The sequence below is a fragment of the Echeneis naucrates genome, chromosome 11 (assembly GCF_900963305.1).
Source record: "Echeneis naucrates chromosome 11, fEcheNa1.1, whole genome shotgun sequence".
Classification (NCBI taxonomy): domain Eukaryota; kingdom Metazoa; phylum Chordata; class Actinopteri; order Carangiformes; family Echeneidae; genus Echeneis; species Echeneis naucrates.
Genome location: NC_042521.1, coordinates 2,273,928 through 2,290,662, shown reverse-complemented (window position 1 = coordinate 2,290,662; position 16,735 = coordinate 2,273,928). Strand labels below are relative to the sequence as shown.

Below are 16,735 nucleotides of genomic sequence, written 5' to 3'. Positions count from 1 at the left end.
TTTTCTGCAGTATCGTATTGTGATTCGTTGCTGTAATCGGATTTAAAAAAAACACAAAACTGCAAGAGAACGTGGAGAAAGGAGGAATATTTTAACAGATTTCAGAGCACACGCAGCTCAACAACTCAAGCAATCGTTGCAGACTTGTTTGTTTTTGTTTTTTTTTATTCGTCACAGCAGCAGTGACTCATCCCTTTCTGCCTCTGTGCCCGTCATAACGAACTGTCAGCACTGCCATCCTGCTGCTGGGACAGATCCCAGACACATGTACAGGGTTAACAGCTTTGTCTCAGCTGCTTACTCTTTGGCAGGTTTTTGCTGCTGTTAGCTGCTTTACCATTCAGAGTTCTTGTGCTTTGGGGAGTTTATTATTCTGGCTGTAAATACGTAGACGTTATAGGTCAGCAGACTAGGAACAAACACTAACTTTAAATACTGATGCAGTCGCTGCCATCTGGTTTTGGAAGGAGTTTGGCTTCAGAGAAGGTCTCTGTTCAAGGTTTCTCAACCTGGAATGCATCTCTCCTCGAGGAGCATCGGGGAGGTTTTGGGAATCCTGGTGCTGGTGGATGGTTTTCTTATCTAAGCTATACAGTGTATAGTGAGTATACCTCCTGAACAGTCCATTTTACTCACATTATGGACCCCAGTGAAGAAGAAGTAGCTGTAATCCACACAAAAAGAATCACGCGTGCTTTGTGTGGAATTACTTTGAATCCTGATGTTTTCCACTTCTGTGTGTGGTTTGTTTGTATTGTAATAATTTGAAATGACTGCGTCTCACAGGTCCTGATCTCTCAGGAGATCGTCAGTGTCTTTGTTTTTTTCCATCCCACTCTCCTGGATGTGGTTTGGTCCTGGATGTGAAGAAGTCTGAACCAGAAAGTAAAACCTGACTCGGTTTGCTCTGTCCAGATTTAAAGATCAAAGTCATAAAGAAACTTTTATTTCATGAAAGTACAAAAGTAATGATAATGTAATGAATATATTCAGTTAAATATTGTGAGCCGCTGCTGTCGAGCTGCTGATGGACAGAAAGTCATTGCCACAACAGGTTCAGGTGCCTTTAGCAGCATGTTGACCTGAATCAAGCAGCTTTTAAAACCTTCGTTTTCTGTCCACACGTTCATGTTTTCTGTCTAAAGTTGTGAAATCGTCACATCGAGCTGTTTGTAACTTTTCAATAGACGGGAAAATAAGAGCTTCAGTTTAATCTGTTGGGTTTTATTTAGTTTTTCTTTGTATCAAAAAGACACAACCATTGAAGGAAACGTGTGAGGTTGTGTGATTTCTCACAGATGCTCACACTGTGTGATGATGCAAACGTGCAGCAGTGTGATGAAAATGTGTCGGTGCAGGTCAGCTGTCAGGTTGTTGCTCTGTGAAGCAAAGTGACGGAGGCTCTGGATGTTCTACCTTCTGTGAAGGCTGCAGGTTCAGATATTTTTGTATGCGGGTTCAGTCTGAGCTGCAGGATTGTTGGCTTTTGTACGCGTTTGCTGATCTGTGAAGTGTTTCCTCTTTGACTCTGCTGCGAGTGGCTGCGAGGGTCATCAGGGTTTCTTATCAGCTCCTGTGTGTGTCTGTGTGTGTCTGTGCGTGGATGTGGACTGAAGTGTGAGGACATGAATCCAAAGTCAGGAAGAAGAAACGAAGAGACAGTCAGACCTGCCCAGATTTAAGCCCCTCAGTCCTCCTTGATTTGACTTAATTCAATAAAATTAATCTGCAAAGTCGACAAATTTCAGTTAAAATCATGTAAAGTAACTTCTGAACCTTTTAGTCAATCATTCTGTGTTAATAGACTCTCTGACCTAAACATTCAGACCTTAAAGTCAGGAAGCTCATTTTATGTAGTTTTATTAGTTTGGTGCCCTCTGGGGGTCGAAGGGCTGCTAACCAGGCAGCACACATCTAAATGTAAGACTCACAACGTGTGTGTGTGTAGTTTATTGTTCTGTCTCCAGCAACAACCTATTTCAGGTTCTGACCCACAACAGACAACTTAGCTCCAGCCAAACTGTGTGATTGTGCGTCTGACCTCAGAGAGAGAAGGAGCTGGATGTTCCTGTTTAGAGGATCAAAGCTGCTGCTGCTGAAAACTAGACGGAGGTATCGTTCTTATTTTTGTACATCACACAACTTCTAACATTTCCTCTCATTGACCAGTTGATTGTTGAACCGGAAACGACAGTTGCCAATAGACATTTTTATGTAACTCTTGAGTTGTACTAATAATGTAAGAAACTACAGTACATCAATATTCACCTCTGCCCTGTAAGAAATAAAGGATCAATAAATTATTTGGTGCAAATGAAACACTGACTGTTTTTGATCTATTTTCAGTGTTGATTTGTAAATAATCCTTTAAACTGATTTTGACCTGGGGAAGGCATTAAAGCTGAAACGACACAAAGACCTTTGAGTCACTAAAACTCCTCTGACATTAAATTAAATCTCAGTGATCGATGTGGAAAGTCTCATGTTCAGATCTGATCGATGGCTGAGCAGACCGATCGTGTTAATCTACTTTACTGCAACCGCAGATGACTGAAAGACCAAATCTGTATAAATCAGTTACATAAATCACCTGTTTGACTTTTTTTTTTTTTTTTTTTTACTTCTAATTATTTTTTTAGCAACTAAAAAAACTTTATCAATATAATTTCTTAAATTCCTTTCTCCTTCATTTATATTTGTCAGTATGTTGAGCTGTTTGTTCAGAACAGGTAGAAATACAAATCAGCGGCAAATAACAAAACGTATCGTTTATTTTATCAAAAATTAAAAAGAAAGTAAATTCACAGTGAAAGATGCATCCGTCCTCAGAACACTGACACCAAAACATTCACCGTGTAGCCCAGAACAGGGTGAATTCGGAGGATCAACCTGTGATGACAACTGGCCAGAGACTGAAGTACAGCGCTGCATGACAAATCATTATTCTGCAGTGAACAGCAGTAAAATGATGAACCGACATAAATCAATTCATTCAGTTTCACCGTCAAAGAGGCATCTGAACGGTTGGTGGAATCCGGGCAGTCCATCGGTGTCACCAGGAACTAAAAAAGAAACTCCACCCGGATCACTTTGAGATGAATCACGTTTAGGAAACGTTTAAAGTGTTCTGTGTTCTTACTGTCAACAGGAAGTTAAACTCCCCATCTGAGCGCTCTCACACAAATGATTAACAAATACACTTTAAACGTGTGCAGCTGTTTGGGACTATTTTCAGCACTGACTTAGTCCACTTCATGGAGCATATATCACACTGAATGGTGTTTGACGGACTCACAAAGAGTTCTGATGTTAAATTTGTTCTTTGTGTCTCAGATTTGTAGAGCTGAGCCAATTCGTGGACAGTTTGGGGATTTCTTTGAGTTTAGTTGACAGTAAGAAAAACAGGAAATGTCATTCTTCAAACATTCAAGGCAACAGATTTGATTTAGCGTAGCTTTAGGTTAGCTTTGTGTGTGAAACCAAAAAAATAGACGTTTAAAAGGGGAACGTTAAAAGGAACTATTAAAGTCTCTCTTCCCATCATCACATCTGCAGCAACACCAACAAACTCACTCAGAACATCATGAATAGTAACAGCAGTTAAAACAATGTCACCCCAAAACGTCTCCCTCAACATTAGGAAAAATACTGCTAATTAAAAAAAAGGAAACAAACAAACAGCAGAAAGCTTTTTCGGCCTCCGCCAGTCGAGTGTTTGTGAAAAGAAAAATCTCAAACCTGTCTGTTTGCACAGTTCATGTTTTCAGGCACTGGATTTTTACCTAAAGCACATAAAAAAAGTTCCAGCTCAGAGAGAGGTGAGTTTAGCTCCATGATTGGAACAGAAAAAACTAGTTTCCCTCCAAACTGGTACTACAGAAGTGTCTTAACTTTGCTGCTGAGGCCGACGTCGGCGTTTCTCCGGCTAAGCAGCAGCTACAGAAGACGACGACACGAGGCCTCCCACAAGTTTCCCAGACAGACACATCCTGCTCATGTTGGCTTTCCTGTAAATGTGACGTTATTTATTTTATTTCACTTCTAAAAACACATTTCTGGGCTCCTGTTTAGTAAAATAATCAACCGACACCAAATTCATAGTTCTCATCTTCCACTGCCGCCGACGGCTGCTGTGCCTTTTCTAAAAACTTGGTTGTGACTGATGTTTCCTCGTCTCAGGAGCCAACGAGCAAAGATGGTCCACAGGAACAGACCTCTTCAGGACGTTCGTCCAGAGGAGTTTGCAGTGCAGTGAAAGGTCAAAGGTGAGAGGTCATTCTGAGTCTGACAGGACGATGATCTCATCTGGGTCGCACTGCGTCGCCACGTTGACCTGGAAACACAGACAGTTACAACAAGTCACGATTTATCTCCAATTATTTAGAAAATTACAGACAGGAAATGTGTTTTACTTCATTTATATAAAATATATCGGCCAAGTCAACTGCATTAGAATTTATTTTGACATCATTAAGCCCTGAATGAAACACTTCATGAGTAACACAGGTACACACTCAGTCAGGCACACAGAGTCACCAGGATGTCTGCATCAGCACAGTGACATCACAACGGTCTTCAACGTGAAGCTCATTCTTGTGTTGTGATTGTTGTTCTGGATGCACACGTATGATCTGCAGGTATCTGCACATGGACTCACACGTGACGCGTTCAGTTGTTCCAAATGAAGACACCGATGGAAAAGTACCTTGTTTTTCTTGGGAGGCGGTGTGGACTGTGAGCTGCTGACCAGGTCCTGGGTCGGAGTGTCTGTTCGGGTGGACTGAGCCGGATCAGGAGAGTTGCAGCTGAAGAGAGTCATTTCAGGCAGGACGTCTGCCTCGCTGAGGAGAGGAGACGGATATAAATCGGATATAAGAAGGAAATAAATTCACATCCATTTTAGCCTGAACTCCAAACGTCACACTACCTGTCTTGGATGATTATGTGTTTTGTGTTTTCTGAGTTCTCTGATGAGGTCTCCTCGCTCCTCCTCTTTCTCTTCCTCTTCCGGCCCCTCGTCCCTCTCTGGCTTGGCGGTGGCGATGTGCCGTTGCTGGTTTGGGTGTCACATTTCTGTAAAATCACCTCTGATGACAGCGGCAGCGACACCCCATTGGTTGCTCTTGAGGAAATGTCCTTATTTTCTTTGTGTGTGCTTACCGGCGTGCCCGACACATGATTGGACAAATCTGCAGATTCCTCCAAACCTGTAATGTTTCCATTAGTGTGGGTGGGCTCTGACTGGCTGGGGCTGTCGCTCGGGGATGGGGCGCCAGACGGAGACTGGGACTTGCTGTCATAAGAAAGAGGACTGAGTCCACTCGTGACGGGCTCCTGCTCCTCATCTTTAATGTTTTCCAGCTGCTCGTCTGTCTGATTCTCTGTGGTGGCGTCGCCGTCTGCTTGCTCCGCCTCGTTTCCGTTATCTTCGTCATCGTCATCGTCATCTACATCAAAGAGGAAAATGAAGGTGAAAAAGTTTCTCTGTCCCAGGTTCTAAAATCTGGACTTAAGCGGCAATGTGGAAGGGACTGCTGGTTAATACGTCTTAATGGACTGCATTTGACTCACTATTTCAAGTCGGTTCCGTTGTCATGACAACGGCAACATGTAAATAATTTTTTGTGAATTCAGCTGAATTAAAATATGAGCAGACGTGGAGGAGAAAAAAAGAACAGACCTGGTCCGTCCTGCTGTGTGCTGGCCTGGATCTCCTCCTCTATGTCCGGATCTGATGACAGATCGTCTTCCTCCTCGTCGTCATCCTCTTCCTCCTCCATTTCTTCCTCCTTCTCCGCCACTCCATTCGCCTCCTGAGTTTTTCCTCCCTTTTCAGGTTTGTTTCCCTGAAGACATGATGCGGTTCAGAAAGCAGGAACACGCCACATTTCATAACCCGTCAAACACAAAACAATCCAACCAGCATGAATCGTCATCAAATTTTCTGAAAACGTGAAGTCTGATCACTTCTACCTCTTTCTTCTTGCTCTCCCTCTCCTGTCGTCTGTTCCTCTCCTGCTCTTCTGTGTCCTCTTGTTTGGCGGCGTACTTGTTGATCACCTCCTCCAGGTGGGACAGAGCCAATTCTCGGTTTCCTCGCAGCTTTCGTTGCAGTGAAGGATCTGACAGAGCTGGATCTGTGGCTTTACAGAGCCGTAACAGTGGCGTGCCGAGCGGCGGGGGTGAAGGAGGAAGAAAGAGTGGCGTAAATGTTTGGTGTCCGTGCATCAGCGGTGCTGACGTTTTGCCCAAAGCCTTACCGGGTTTGTAGCGATCAGTGAGGTGTGAACCAAAGTTGTAGACGAAGTCCAGGTGCCGTCTGTTCTGCATGCAGCTCCCGGTCTCCCTGAAGGCGTCCTGAGCCATCTGGTTCAGCTGCTTTCTGCTCAAACACAGTTTGTGGCGTTCGTTGGCTCGTGACACCTGCTGGAGGATGTCTTGGTAATCTGGAGGGTTTCTCTGAGCCTCGGGACTGTTTATGTAACGCTCAATCTGAAATGAGTGAAAAACGAGGGCTCACTTTCAACCACATAAAATACAAAAGCATCAAATTAAAAGCACATAGCCAACTAAACTCAATCTGGGAATCTGGGTGAGTAACGCTGCTGGAGTGTTCATGAAGAACTGTAGAGTACCTGCTTTCATTTTTAGATTAAAAACTGAATGTGTCTGATGATTGTTTTTCTTTTTGTCAAGATGTCTGGAAGGATTGATGGTCATCAGTTTTATATATAATTGGATTACAATCAGTCACTGCACAGAAATGATGCAAATGACACTTTTACCAAAGAAATGGCAGCTCACCCTTCTGTTGATCTCAGGGTAGCGAGTGCCTCTGTAACTGATCCTCTGCTCAATGGCTCGGCCTGTGAGTGTGTTGCAGCCCTTCAGTTCACACAGCTTCTCATAAATTTTCATTATCTGGGAGAGAAGAACAGGAAAGAAATCTCACAAGCTGTCTCACAAACTGGCGTTATTGTTCTGTTTGCAGCTCTGTGGAGCCCGACGCCGCCTCCAACCCGACCTTGCGTTTGAGCTTGTGCTCCTGGATGTATGAAGAGTCCTCGGCTCCCAGCTCGTCTAAGTTCAGCTCAGCCTGTTGCAGACGGCAGATCTCATCATTGTACACCTTCAGCAGGTTCTCCAGATAAGCTATCTGGGAGAAATTAAGAACAGATTGAGACATCTGATCGTAACTTTAAATTCCTTTTGCTTATTTACACAAATTTTATCTCAAGGGTGAAAGGAAAACAACGGGAGAGAACAAAACACTTGTATTTTAGTTTGTATTGTGAAGCACCAATAGTCATTAATTTCCTCAGTAAAAACTCATGTATCAAGCATTTATTCATTTGATTCTGTTCTATATAAACATAATTAAATAATAAAAAACTGAATTTCTACAGATCATGATCAGCAGCCCGGTTATTATCAGCCAACCCAACAGTGGTGTTCAACACAAACCTGCTTCCTGGATGCTCTCTTTGCCTTCCTCTCTGCTTCTTGTTCTTCCTTTTTATTGTCGTCCTGAAGCCCTGAGGTGGATGGTTGCTCATCTTCCGCTGCTTGTTTCCCCCCTTCGCTGCTGTCACACATCTTACCTTTCGTGTTGTCTTTACTTTCAAAGATGGCAGAGGTAGTCTGGAGAGTATTTGATGATGAGGTAGAAGACCCAGATTCGACCTTGATGAGGCTTTGCCTCTTTTTGGTAGCATGCTGCCTGAGTACAGTGCACAGTTCATTGATGTAGACAAATGTTTTGGAGCGGTTGGCCTGAGCACGAGTCAAACATCGTCCCAAAGTGTTCCTGAACTCCACAGAGGACAGAAAGTCAGGAGCGGCCTTGGCATGCTTTGTTTTGAGGAAGGTCAAGACCTCAGGGCAGTCCTGGGTGAGAGTCGAGCAGTAGTCCAAAAACTGGAGGGAAGCAGTAAAATAATAATAATAATAAGGATTTAGTGTGTTTATAGCAACAGCGTAACAGTGATTCAGGTTCAATTCAAAAATTGACCGATTTGTATGATTAAAAAACAAAACAAAAAAACAACGGTGCACCATAAAGAAAACTTACCTCAGTAAACAACCTCTGATTCTCAGCCTGGAGAACATGGGTCTGCTTATTATGGGAAAAAGGTGACTGGGTGATGTGGGTGGGGGCTGGCTGTTGCAGGATGAGGGAGGACATATTTTTGGAGGATGTCATTGGCGCGGCGGACGAGGCTTGAGGACTCCCCTCTTCATCGTCATCAAGCACAATGATCTTATCCGCCATTGAGGCAGGAGCCACCGCCATTCAAAACGCTGGTTGTTTCCTGCACTTAGAAAATACAGAGTGAGAAAGAAACAGTCAAAATCTGTCAGCAGAGCAGTGCTGCAACAACGGATTGATCAATCTGCACCTATTGTGATACTCCACTTATAAATGTGATCTTTTTCTAAGCCAAAGCATAAAAAATTGTGCGCATGACGGTTAACTGATTGTGTTTGGTTGAAGACAATTATACAAAAACAGTCCTGATTATACTGAAATTTTCATTTTTATTATTTTATTTTATACTTCCAAAAATAGGAATTGAATCAACTGCTGCTCTCCTGTTTGAATATTTTGTGTCAAGCTGATCAGATTATGTGAACAGTGCTGAACTGTAGTAGCTGGTGTTGGATATCACTGATGCCAGTGTCACAGATTGTGGTTTTGATGCTTTCATTGTTTACCTTCAGGAATGTAGTCATGTATATAATGTAAAAAGAATAAAGACGATCAATGTCAGTTTTTCATTGCTGAGGATTTGTAGCTCTTCTGACTCGTATGATCGTTCACTGATTATTCCAAACAGATACTCACAACAGATCAACAATTTGAAGACACCAGTTTGGCCCCCTCGAAACCTGACAGGAGCAATTTCAAGCTTCTGGTCATTGAAAGTGACATCACAAGCCAACTGTTTTGGTTTAAGGTGGCTCTACTGTGGTCCCTTTTCGTATTTAGCTCACAAATAAAGAAGGCAGCCATGTGATTGTGAATTTCGCCCCGATGATCACAAAGTGGAGCTGATGAACTCCTTCACAGCAGCTCGGCGTTCAGAAACGAAACCGACAGTGAGTGAAAGCTGTAAGTGAAACTCACCAGAGGAATATCTAAGCTCGATGACAGTACGTGACAAAACAGACAGGAAACCTAACAAAGTCACCCACCTGCTGTCTGTGATCCGTCTGACGTGACAACAAAGGCAGAAGACGCTCCGCCGCGACGGATCGTTAAAACACCCAGAGTTAGCTAATGCTAGCATTCGGTGGCTAGTTAGCTCCGGGACTTTGCCAAGTAAAAAAATGACGAATCTGAAGACATTTCCACATTTTGTTTTCAATTAACCTGCCAACTATTGGTCTAAGCAGTCTGTGAGAGGCTTTAAATTGGTCTTTGTAATCCCGCGGACTTTCTGTTTACTCAAACAATGCTCGTCAACTCGGCTATGCTGTGGACTGGATCGGAGACGAACCCGCTCCCGTCCCATCAACGACAACGCCCCTGATTGGTTGGCGGTCAGTAAAGTCGGTAGCCATTGGACGAACGGATCCCGTTGAGAGCCGTAGGGAATGTTTATGTTGGATTCACGGAGAAGGTAAAATCGGAATTTAGTGAGTTCGTCCAATTAATTCCGACAACGAATGTCCGACAGGACGTCAAAAAAAAGCAGGCAGGTTTACATCAGCGGAGTTCCGGTGGGATTGTTGGTCAGCATCATTTGTTATAATAGCTCCAGAAAAACCACAATATACATTAATAATTGATCATAAACGAATGGCGTTGATATTAATACTGTTCCCATCAATCACAACAGAGCAAAGAAAGGACGTCAACTGGGGAAATCAGGGACACTCACAATCACGTTCGAGATTTCCACCAATAATCCCAAATTGTTTCTTTCTTCAAGTCGCTTCTGAATGCGAGTTTAGAACTTCCAATTTTTGGATGTGCAGTAAATGCAGCACTGTATTGTTTGTCCTCATTAGGAGTTACAGGACATAAAAGTCTCTGTTTCCTGATAAGATAAATAAATTAACTCTGCCTAAGACACTGTCTCCTTCTGTCGTATCTATCTAAAGAAGGAATTCAAGGCAGTGTGTTAAAAAATTTTTTTATTGCATACACAACACACATTTGTACAAATTTCAGCTTTTCAATCCAATAGAATGGGAAGAACTTTCATTTGGCTGTACATTTTATTTTGAATGAGCCCAGGGTGTGTTTTCAGTTTCAGTGAACAGACCATAAACACGACAACAGTCAGGACAACACACAGACACACAAAACACAGAATAAAAACAAGCAACATGAGGCTCAGCATTTCAAAATATTCATATTTGTCAGATATTTACAAAAAGGAGGGCAGACAGTTCACTCTCACAATAACTTTACTGTCCATAACTGTTTAAGGTACAAGGTGAGACATCGCACAAACAGACACAAGCAAACACACACACACACACACACACACACACACACACACACACACACACACACGCACACACACACACACACACACACACACACATACATAACATAATCTGCTCCTTCAGGGGTAATGTTTTAGGAACACTTAAAAGAACAAGAAAAACCTCCCTGGTACCTGAATCCTTCCTATTCATACTAATTAAGGAAACATATCCGTCAAAAAAGTCTAAAACGTTGAGAACAGTCCAAAAACATCCATTAAAGAGACCGGAAGAGGTTTAAAGGTTCAGTATCTCACTTCATCAGCTGACCTCATTCTTCCTTCTGTAAGAGGACAGTGAGGATAGTTTTTAGAGGGACAAGCAAAAACCACAGAGCAGCTCTGAGATGATCAGACTCATTTATGTACATTATGAATGAATTAAATCAGATTCTGTTTCATTATTGTTATAGACATTACCTTCTGCTGTTTATCGGCTTCATTAGAGCCTAGAAACAGAAATAAACAAAAGTTTAACACAAACAAAAACAGATACTGTGTTGTCATATTTTTCAACATTATCCAGAAATGTTGCACAGTGCTCAATGGGCTTCATTTAACAGTTTTCTAGTTTAAATATGAACATTTCTGTTATTGTATTCATATGATAATATTGTATCAAGCCTTTTTACATTGATGGATAATCAGCATGGCAATTAGAACATATAGAATAACTGTCGTTGTATACCTGAGCTTGTGAAGGTCCAGGACATAAACTTGATAAGACCGTAGAGCACTAGTGCCACTCCGACCATCGCCATTGAGTCTTCAATGGAGGGAGTGCTGAACCCTGAAAAAAAAAAACAAAAAAAACAGATTCACATTTATCTGTCCCGTTCGGCTACATCTTTACTGTGAACCCCATCCATGTTTTAAAGTTTCACCCAGATCCCTCCACATTACCAATGACGCTGATGGTGGTGCTGGCCTGCTGTGTGCCTCCTGGGTGGACGGCCACACAGGTGAGCTCCCCTCCTGTTCCCAGGTCCGTTTTGGAGGTGTCAAGCTCCAGCCGGCTGCTCTGGCTGTAGGTACCGTCCCAGGCTTGCCTGTGGCCCGTTAGGCTTCCTGGTTCCAAGCGCCTGGACTTCCCATCTGAGCCCTTAAACTCCCAGCCCAGCTCCAGGGAGAGGGGGGTGAACCCGGAAGCTTCACATTGGACCATCAAAGTCTGGCCAGGAACAGCGAGGGGCAGAGGGGAGGGGTGGATGGAGAGGGAAGGAGGCTCTGGGCCGAAGGAGGAAAAGCAGAGTAAATATTACGATATATTTTTACAGTGATATAGTGGATTATTGGTGGATGTGAAAACGTATTTTTCCTCACCAACAATCTCAAGCTCCACCACCACCTGAGCCAGAAGGTACGGCAGATACACTGTGCAGATATATGTCCCGGAGTGACGCACTTTAGCCTCTTGCAGGGTCAGGGACGCATTTCCTTTCTCATGTATACTCTCGAAGTCCAGTATGGCCCCCTCCTCTTGTGTATCAGCTATGCGGTCAGTCTTGCCATCATAAGCTGCGACAAGTCGTCCCTCACCTCTGAACTGATAGCGCCACTCAACGGCAAATCCCGATCCGGACAGAGGTGAAGAACGGTCGACCCAGAAGTTGCAGTCCAGCGTCACTGGCTTCCCGAGTCTGGACTTCACTGAGACAGTTTTACTGGTCACACTCAGGATGACTGAGGAAGCAAAAGAGTGAGGACAGAGAATCAGAATACCAGACCGACGGAAATGAGATCAACTTTCTCCGGTTTTCATCATTACCATTGTTCTCTTTGGTTCCTGTGGGAGCTCGCATGATGCTCGAGATCACCACCTCGTTGTTGATCCCGTGTAGCGATGCTGACAGCCAATCAGCTTGGAGGTATATGGGGCTGAAGGCAGACTCTGTGAGCGGAGCAACCCATTTGAGGGTGGAGGGGTGCGGCTGGTAGGGGTTGATCTCACACTGAGGTTTTATGATGGAGCCTCTGGGGGGACTGAGAGAGCGATGGCAGAGCGTGGCAGCTGGATCTGAGGAGAGAGGAGGTTACAGCTGGTGGCGTGAAGTAGACACAGCTCACATAACATGACAAGAGAACGATAGTTTGATCTAAATAGGAATAAAAGGGCAAAAATGATCAAACCTGTCATAACAGAAAACCACAGATGTTCATAAATAACAATTATTTACTAGACAAGTAGAATGTGGAGTCATTCGTGCAAAAACTTAGATGAAATGTAGAGAAGGTGAAACACATTCTCACTCCACATAGGAGACAACCATCCAGTTCTGGAGAACTAACCTGTTACAAAGAAGACTCTGTCAGGGCTGATGTCAGAGGGAACCCGCTGGGATTCACCGTGGCTGTTCGCGTCTGTGCTGATGTGGAGCAGGGATTTCTCCTGCGTTGTAGCTCCAGTTAGGCCTCCTCCACGTCCGGTTTTCTCCTGAACAAACCAGCACTCCATCAGCGGACAGCTGCTGCTGCTGCTGCTGCTGCTGCTGTTGGCTTCAAATGACAATTTAACAACAACAACAACAAAAAAAAAGGCAGTTAATTAAACCCACAAACCTGCAGGACATGAATTTATAACAGTTTATTCTGATAGCATTGTTCATTTCAGTTGATATCCTGCAGTGGCAACAATGCATCAACAATCATAACAACAAAAGCACAATAATAATATTCACACTAAAGAGGACATTCTGCATTAGTTAACATCATAGCAAACATAAATAACGAAGTAATGAAGGCCATTGAGTGAAACATGTTAAACTGTTGTAGTTAAAAATAAAAGTAAAACTCAGATTTTTGAGTCTCGCCCCCTTCGCAGACTTGCTTTCACTTTATTCTCCTGCTCCTGAGGGGGACATCAGAGGACATCTGTCCTCATCTCTCCTCTTTTTGTAATTTCTGTACATTTCTTTGAAACTTTTCCTTCTGCTGCAGTGACACAGTTCAGTGGGCGGAGCCGGAACACGTCACACCAAACCCCATTCAATAATTTCCATAATATAAAATAGCATTAAAAAAAACAATCTCACATTGACTGAAGTGGTTGAATATGATGTTTGACATCGTGTCTATGTGTTCCGGTCAGTTCGGCTCAGTCAGACTTATTTCTTTATTTCATCCCACATTAAAACTAACCTGAATGAGTCCTCCATGAGCCTAAAGTGTCTTCCTTAATATTCTCCGAGTGTAATCCAACCAGTTATAACCCGATTAACATCAAAATCGTCCTTTTTTCATGCAGTGTGGATTAGCTACCTGTTCGGACCAGCAGAGGAAAAACGTCAGCAGGTAAAGTTACCTTGGATGAAGCAGCAAACGGCGACCAGCGACAGTTTATAGATCGTGTGAAAGTTGGTCATGATGATTTTTCTGCCTCCAGCTGTCGGACAGTCTTCTCTGCTGCTGAAAATCCGACTAAAATCTGTTTGGGTCGGTGGTTATTCCCCCGAAAGTCCGCGTTTAGTTTACTTTCACTTTCACCTGGCTGAAAAACAAACACGACATCCGCTCAAACCTTTCAAAATAAAACCGCCATCATTGCATAAAAACGCGTGGAGATTTAAGAGGAAAACGTAAAGGGGATAAAAAAGAGTCAGGATATAAATGAATAAATAGATAAATACAAATTTAATCTCGGATTAGAAGTAATCAGTAAACTGTGGTCTCTCAGATCACCAGAGGAGGGCGCTCTCTGATCACATATTACAGAAGGCCTCATTCACCACCTTCATGTGTCCTTCCTTCTTCCCTTTTCCTTTCTGTTGGAAATAAAAATGCTCCAAAATACTTTCCATCCAGTTAAAAGTGTGTTTGTGTGCACTGTTGTCTTGATTTATTCCCAGCAGGCTGCTGTAATGCAGGAAGAGGAGATTAAAATTAAAAAGAAGTGGACATGTGAGGATGCATGTTTTCAGGCAGAGAATCCAGCCGGTGTGAACTGAGGTGAGATGAGGACAAGAGGAACAGGAACTTAACTTTCATCAGCCCCCCTTCACATTTATCCACATATATCTATTTATAGCTACATATATCAATGCAGATATGATATAAATATATAGAGATACACATCAGATTTTTGTGTCTGTCATGTTCAATTCAGTCATGAATATTTAGTTTTTTTACAACTTTGTTCAGGTTTTTCATATTTTTTAAATACAGGACAGAGTTTTTTAACTGTACACTTTATTTCATTCTCATTCTGACATGATATGGAGATTTAAGAATGTTCTGTTTGATTATGTCTGTGCAGAAAGTATTTTCCTGAACACCAGAGGAATGTGGCAAAACAAGCAGGACAGCTAGCTTCAGTCTTCTGAAGAACAACTTGTATTTTCTTCCTGCACTGAGCACCAAAATTTGCAAATCATTCCATGACTGTGTGTCATGATCAGAGAAACGAAAGTTACCAGGCTCATCATGTGACTTCCCAGAAAGAGGGATGAGCTGTTTTCTGTCTGATGGTGGAGCTGTAACACTGCTGTAGTTTACAGCAGCTCGGGTTTGTTGGAACAGGATGCAGCAAAGACTTTATTAAAGCTGCATTTGGGAAGATTCATCACCTTTTACAGATAGTTAGAATATGTAGTCACAATAATTTGTCTTCATAAAACAGACGAAAGGACCAATTCAACATTTTATTAAGGCAGAAAACAGCATATCATCGTTTCCTCATTTCCTCAGGATGAGATTTGTGTGTTAATTTTTGACAGTCAGTCTGCCCTGCAGAGTTTCTCATAACAACACAGGGAGTCACAAAATGGCACTTCACTGTTGTTATCATGGGACATTCTGCACTGGATACAGAAGAAGAGTCACCATCTTCTCCTCTCTGATCTGGGAACTGATTATTCATCATTTAGAAAATCACACTTCAGAAACAAGAAGTAGATTCTGATTGATTTGGATACAAAGAACATGAACTAATACATTTAAAATATAAATGGTGACAAACAATTTGATGATTTGATTAAAATTAAAAACAGGAATTACCTCTGATGAAATATCTGCTTAAAAATCTGTAAATTAAATTATTAAATTACAATTATTATTTGATAATGAAAAAAAAGAAAGCATCACACTGTTCTTCATATTCAGATGGGGAAAATGTTAAAGCTAATCAATCATATTTAGAGTTTGGTATTTTAAAACATGATAATAATATTAAGTGAAAATATGTGGACGCACACACAAACACAAACACAAACATACATCCAGATGATCCCCTTTTCATACACATAACAAACTTTTGTAAACCTTTAGAAAGATTTAAGTTCATATTTTGATCTCTGGAGACAAAACTAAATAAATTCAAACTGTGTGTTTTCTTTTATTGTTCTTCAAACTGTGTGTTTTCTTTTATTGTTCTTGTCGGTGCTGTACCTGCTGGAACAACAATTTCCCTGACGGAGACCTCCCAAGGGATTAATAAAGTCTATCTTATCTTATCTTATCTTTAAATGAATATCCAAGAACGCGCAGTCAAACGAAAACCTTGAATTTTCTTCAGAAATCAATAAAAATTATTTAAGAAAGGATGGATGGAGTTTCACATCGTTGTGAATTAGCTTGATGATTGGACACATTAACATCAGATTACTGAAACAACTTTAGTCTCTTAATTTAGTTTCCAGAAAAAATACAACTTAATGATGTGAGTGAAGAAATAAAATTATATAAACAATGAATGGTGATATCAAAGTTCTCCACCTGAGACACACACACACACAAAACACAAGCATCAATACAAGATCTATTTTCCAGTTGTGTAAATATTCGATTGCTTGTTGATTTAAAATGGATAATTTAAAAATATTGTTAACATCTAATCAAATTGGGACAAATTCATAATTTTGATCTTTGACGTTTAATCAATAAGTGAAGTTTTTGTTTCATCCATAATTTTAGTAACATTTTACTTATGAAATGTTTTGTCAGTTAGAGCTGAGATGCAGGGGTTTGCTTTTTAGATTTGGAAACATTTAAAAATGAAACAGAAATATTCAAAAATGCTTTGTTGTGCTAGCTTTTATGATTGAATGTTAAATAAAGTTGAACTAATCTTTAAATCTTTTTTATATTGTTTGCACGTCAATAAACTCTCCAAAAATCCAAATATCTGAGTTGTCTTTTGTTATTTCTCAGTAATGTTGCACACATTAAATCCAGAACTTTCTGAATATTTCCAGATTATTTATCAGAGACTACATGAACATGACTTGTAAACGTTACAGTGTTGT

The 16,735-nt window shown here is 41.6% G+C and overlaps 2 protein-coding genes across 4 annotated transcripts; both read right to left on the bottom strand.

The window, feature by feature from the left end:
• Window positions 1-2,748: 2,748 nt before the first annotated feature.
• Window positions 2,749-9,497, bottom strand: daxx (death-domain associated protein). Of its 3 annotated transcripts, none has more exons than XM_029513960.1 (11): window positions 9,196-9,497; window positions 8,072-8,317; window positions 7,465-7,917; window positions 7,025-7,156; window positions 6,805-6,921; window positions 6,261-6,492; window positions 5,974-6,143; window positions 5,681-5,846; window positions 4,928-5,447; window positions 4,706-4,841; window positions 2,749-4,333 (listed from the first exon to the last, which is right to left on the bottom strand). In XM_029513960.1, the coding sequence occupies exons 2-11, from the start codon at window positions 8,291-8,293 to the stop codon at window positions 4,274-4,276; spliced, it is 2,208 nt and encodes a 735-aa protein (XP_029369820.1). In that variant the 5' UTR covers window positions 8,294-8,317; window positions 9,196-9,497; the 3' UTR covers window positions 2,749-4,273. The 3 variants fall into 3 exon arrangements, with proteins under 3 accessions (XP_029369820.1, XP_029369819.1, XP_029369821.1); XM_029513959.1 differs by having other exon boundaries at window positions 8,072-8,312; XM_029513961.1 differs by having other exon boundaries at window positions 5,974-6,137; window positions 8,072-8,312.
• A 632-nt stretch (window positions 9,498-10,129) lies between these two features.
• tapbp.1 (TAP binding protein (tapasin), tandem duplicate 1) lies at window positions 10,130-13,992 on the bottom strand. The gene is made up of 8 exons (XM_029513967.1): window positions 13,798-13,992; window positions 12,786-12,992; window positions 12,265-12,513; window positions 11,820-12,179; window positions 11,400-11,723; window positions 11,185-11,286; window positions 10,917-10,945; window positions 10,130-10,780 (listed from the first exon to the last, which is right to left on the bottom strand). Exons 1-8 carry the CDS (start codon window positions 13,856-13,858, stop codon window positions 10,769-10,771), a joined length of 1,344 nt encoding a protein of 447 aa, XP_029369827.1. The 5' UTR covers window positions 13,859-13,992; the 3' UTR covers window positions 10,130-10,768.
• Window positions 13,993-16,735: the final 2,743 nt, after the last annotated feature.

Excerpts from the sequence above, each read along its gene's own strand:
- daxx (XM_029513960.1), bottom strand. The coding sequence starts at position 8,293 with ATGGCGGTGGCTCCTGCCTCAATGGCGGATAAGATCATTGTGCTTGAT. Across the intron at positions 7,157-7,464 it reads AGAGAGCATCCAGGAAGCAG|ATAGCTTATCTGGAGAACCT; the intron begins GTTTGTGTTGAA and ends AATTTCTCCCAG. Across the intron at positions 4,334-4,705 it reads CGCCTCCCAAGAAAAACAAG|GTCAACGTGGCGACGCAGTG; the intron begins GTACTTTTCCAT and ends CTGTGTTTCCAG.
- tapbp.1 (XM_029513967.1), bottom strand. The coding sequence starts at position 13,858 with ATGACCAACTTTCACACGATCTATAAACTGTCGCTGGTCGCCGTTTGC. Across the intron at positions 12,180-12,264 it reads AGGAACCAAAGAGAACAATG|TCATCCTGAGTGTGACCAGT; the intron begins GTAATGATGAAA and ends TTGCTTCCTCAG. Across the intron at positions 10,946-11,184 it reads CTGGACCTTCACAAGCTCAG|GCTCTAATGAAGCCGATAAA; the intron begins GTATACAACGAC and ends TTCTGTTTCTAG.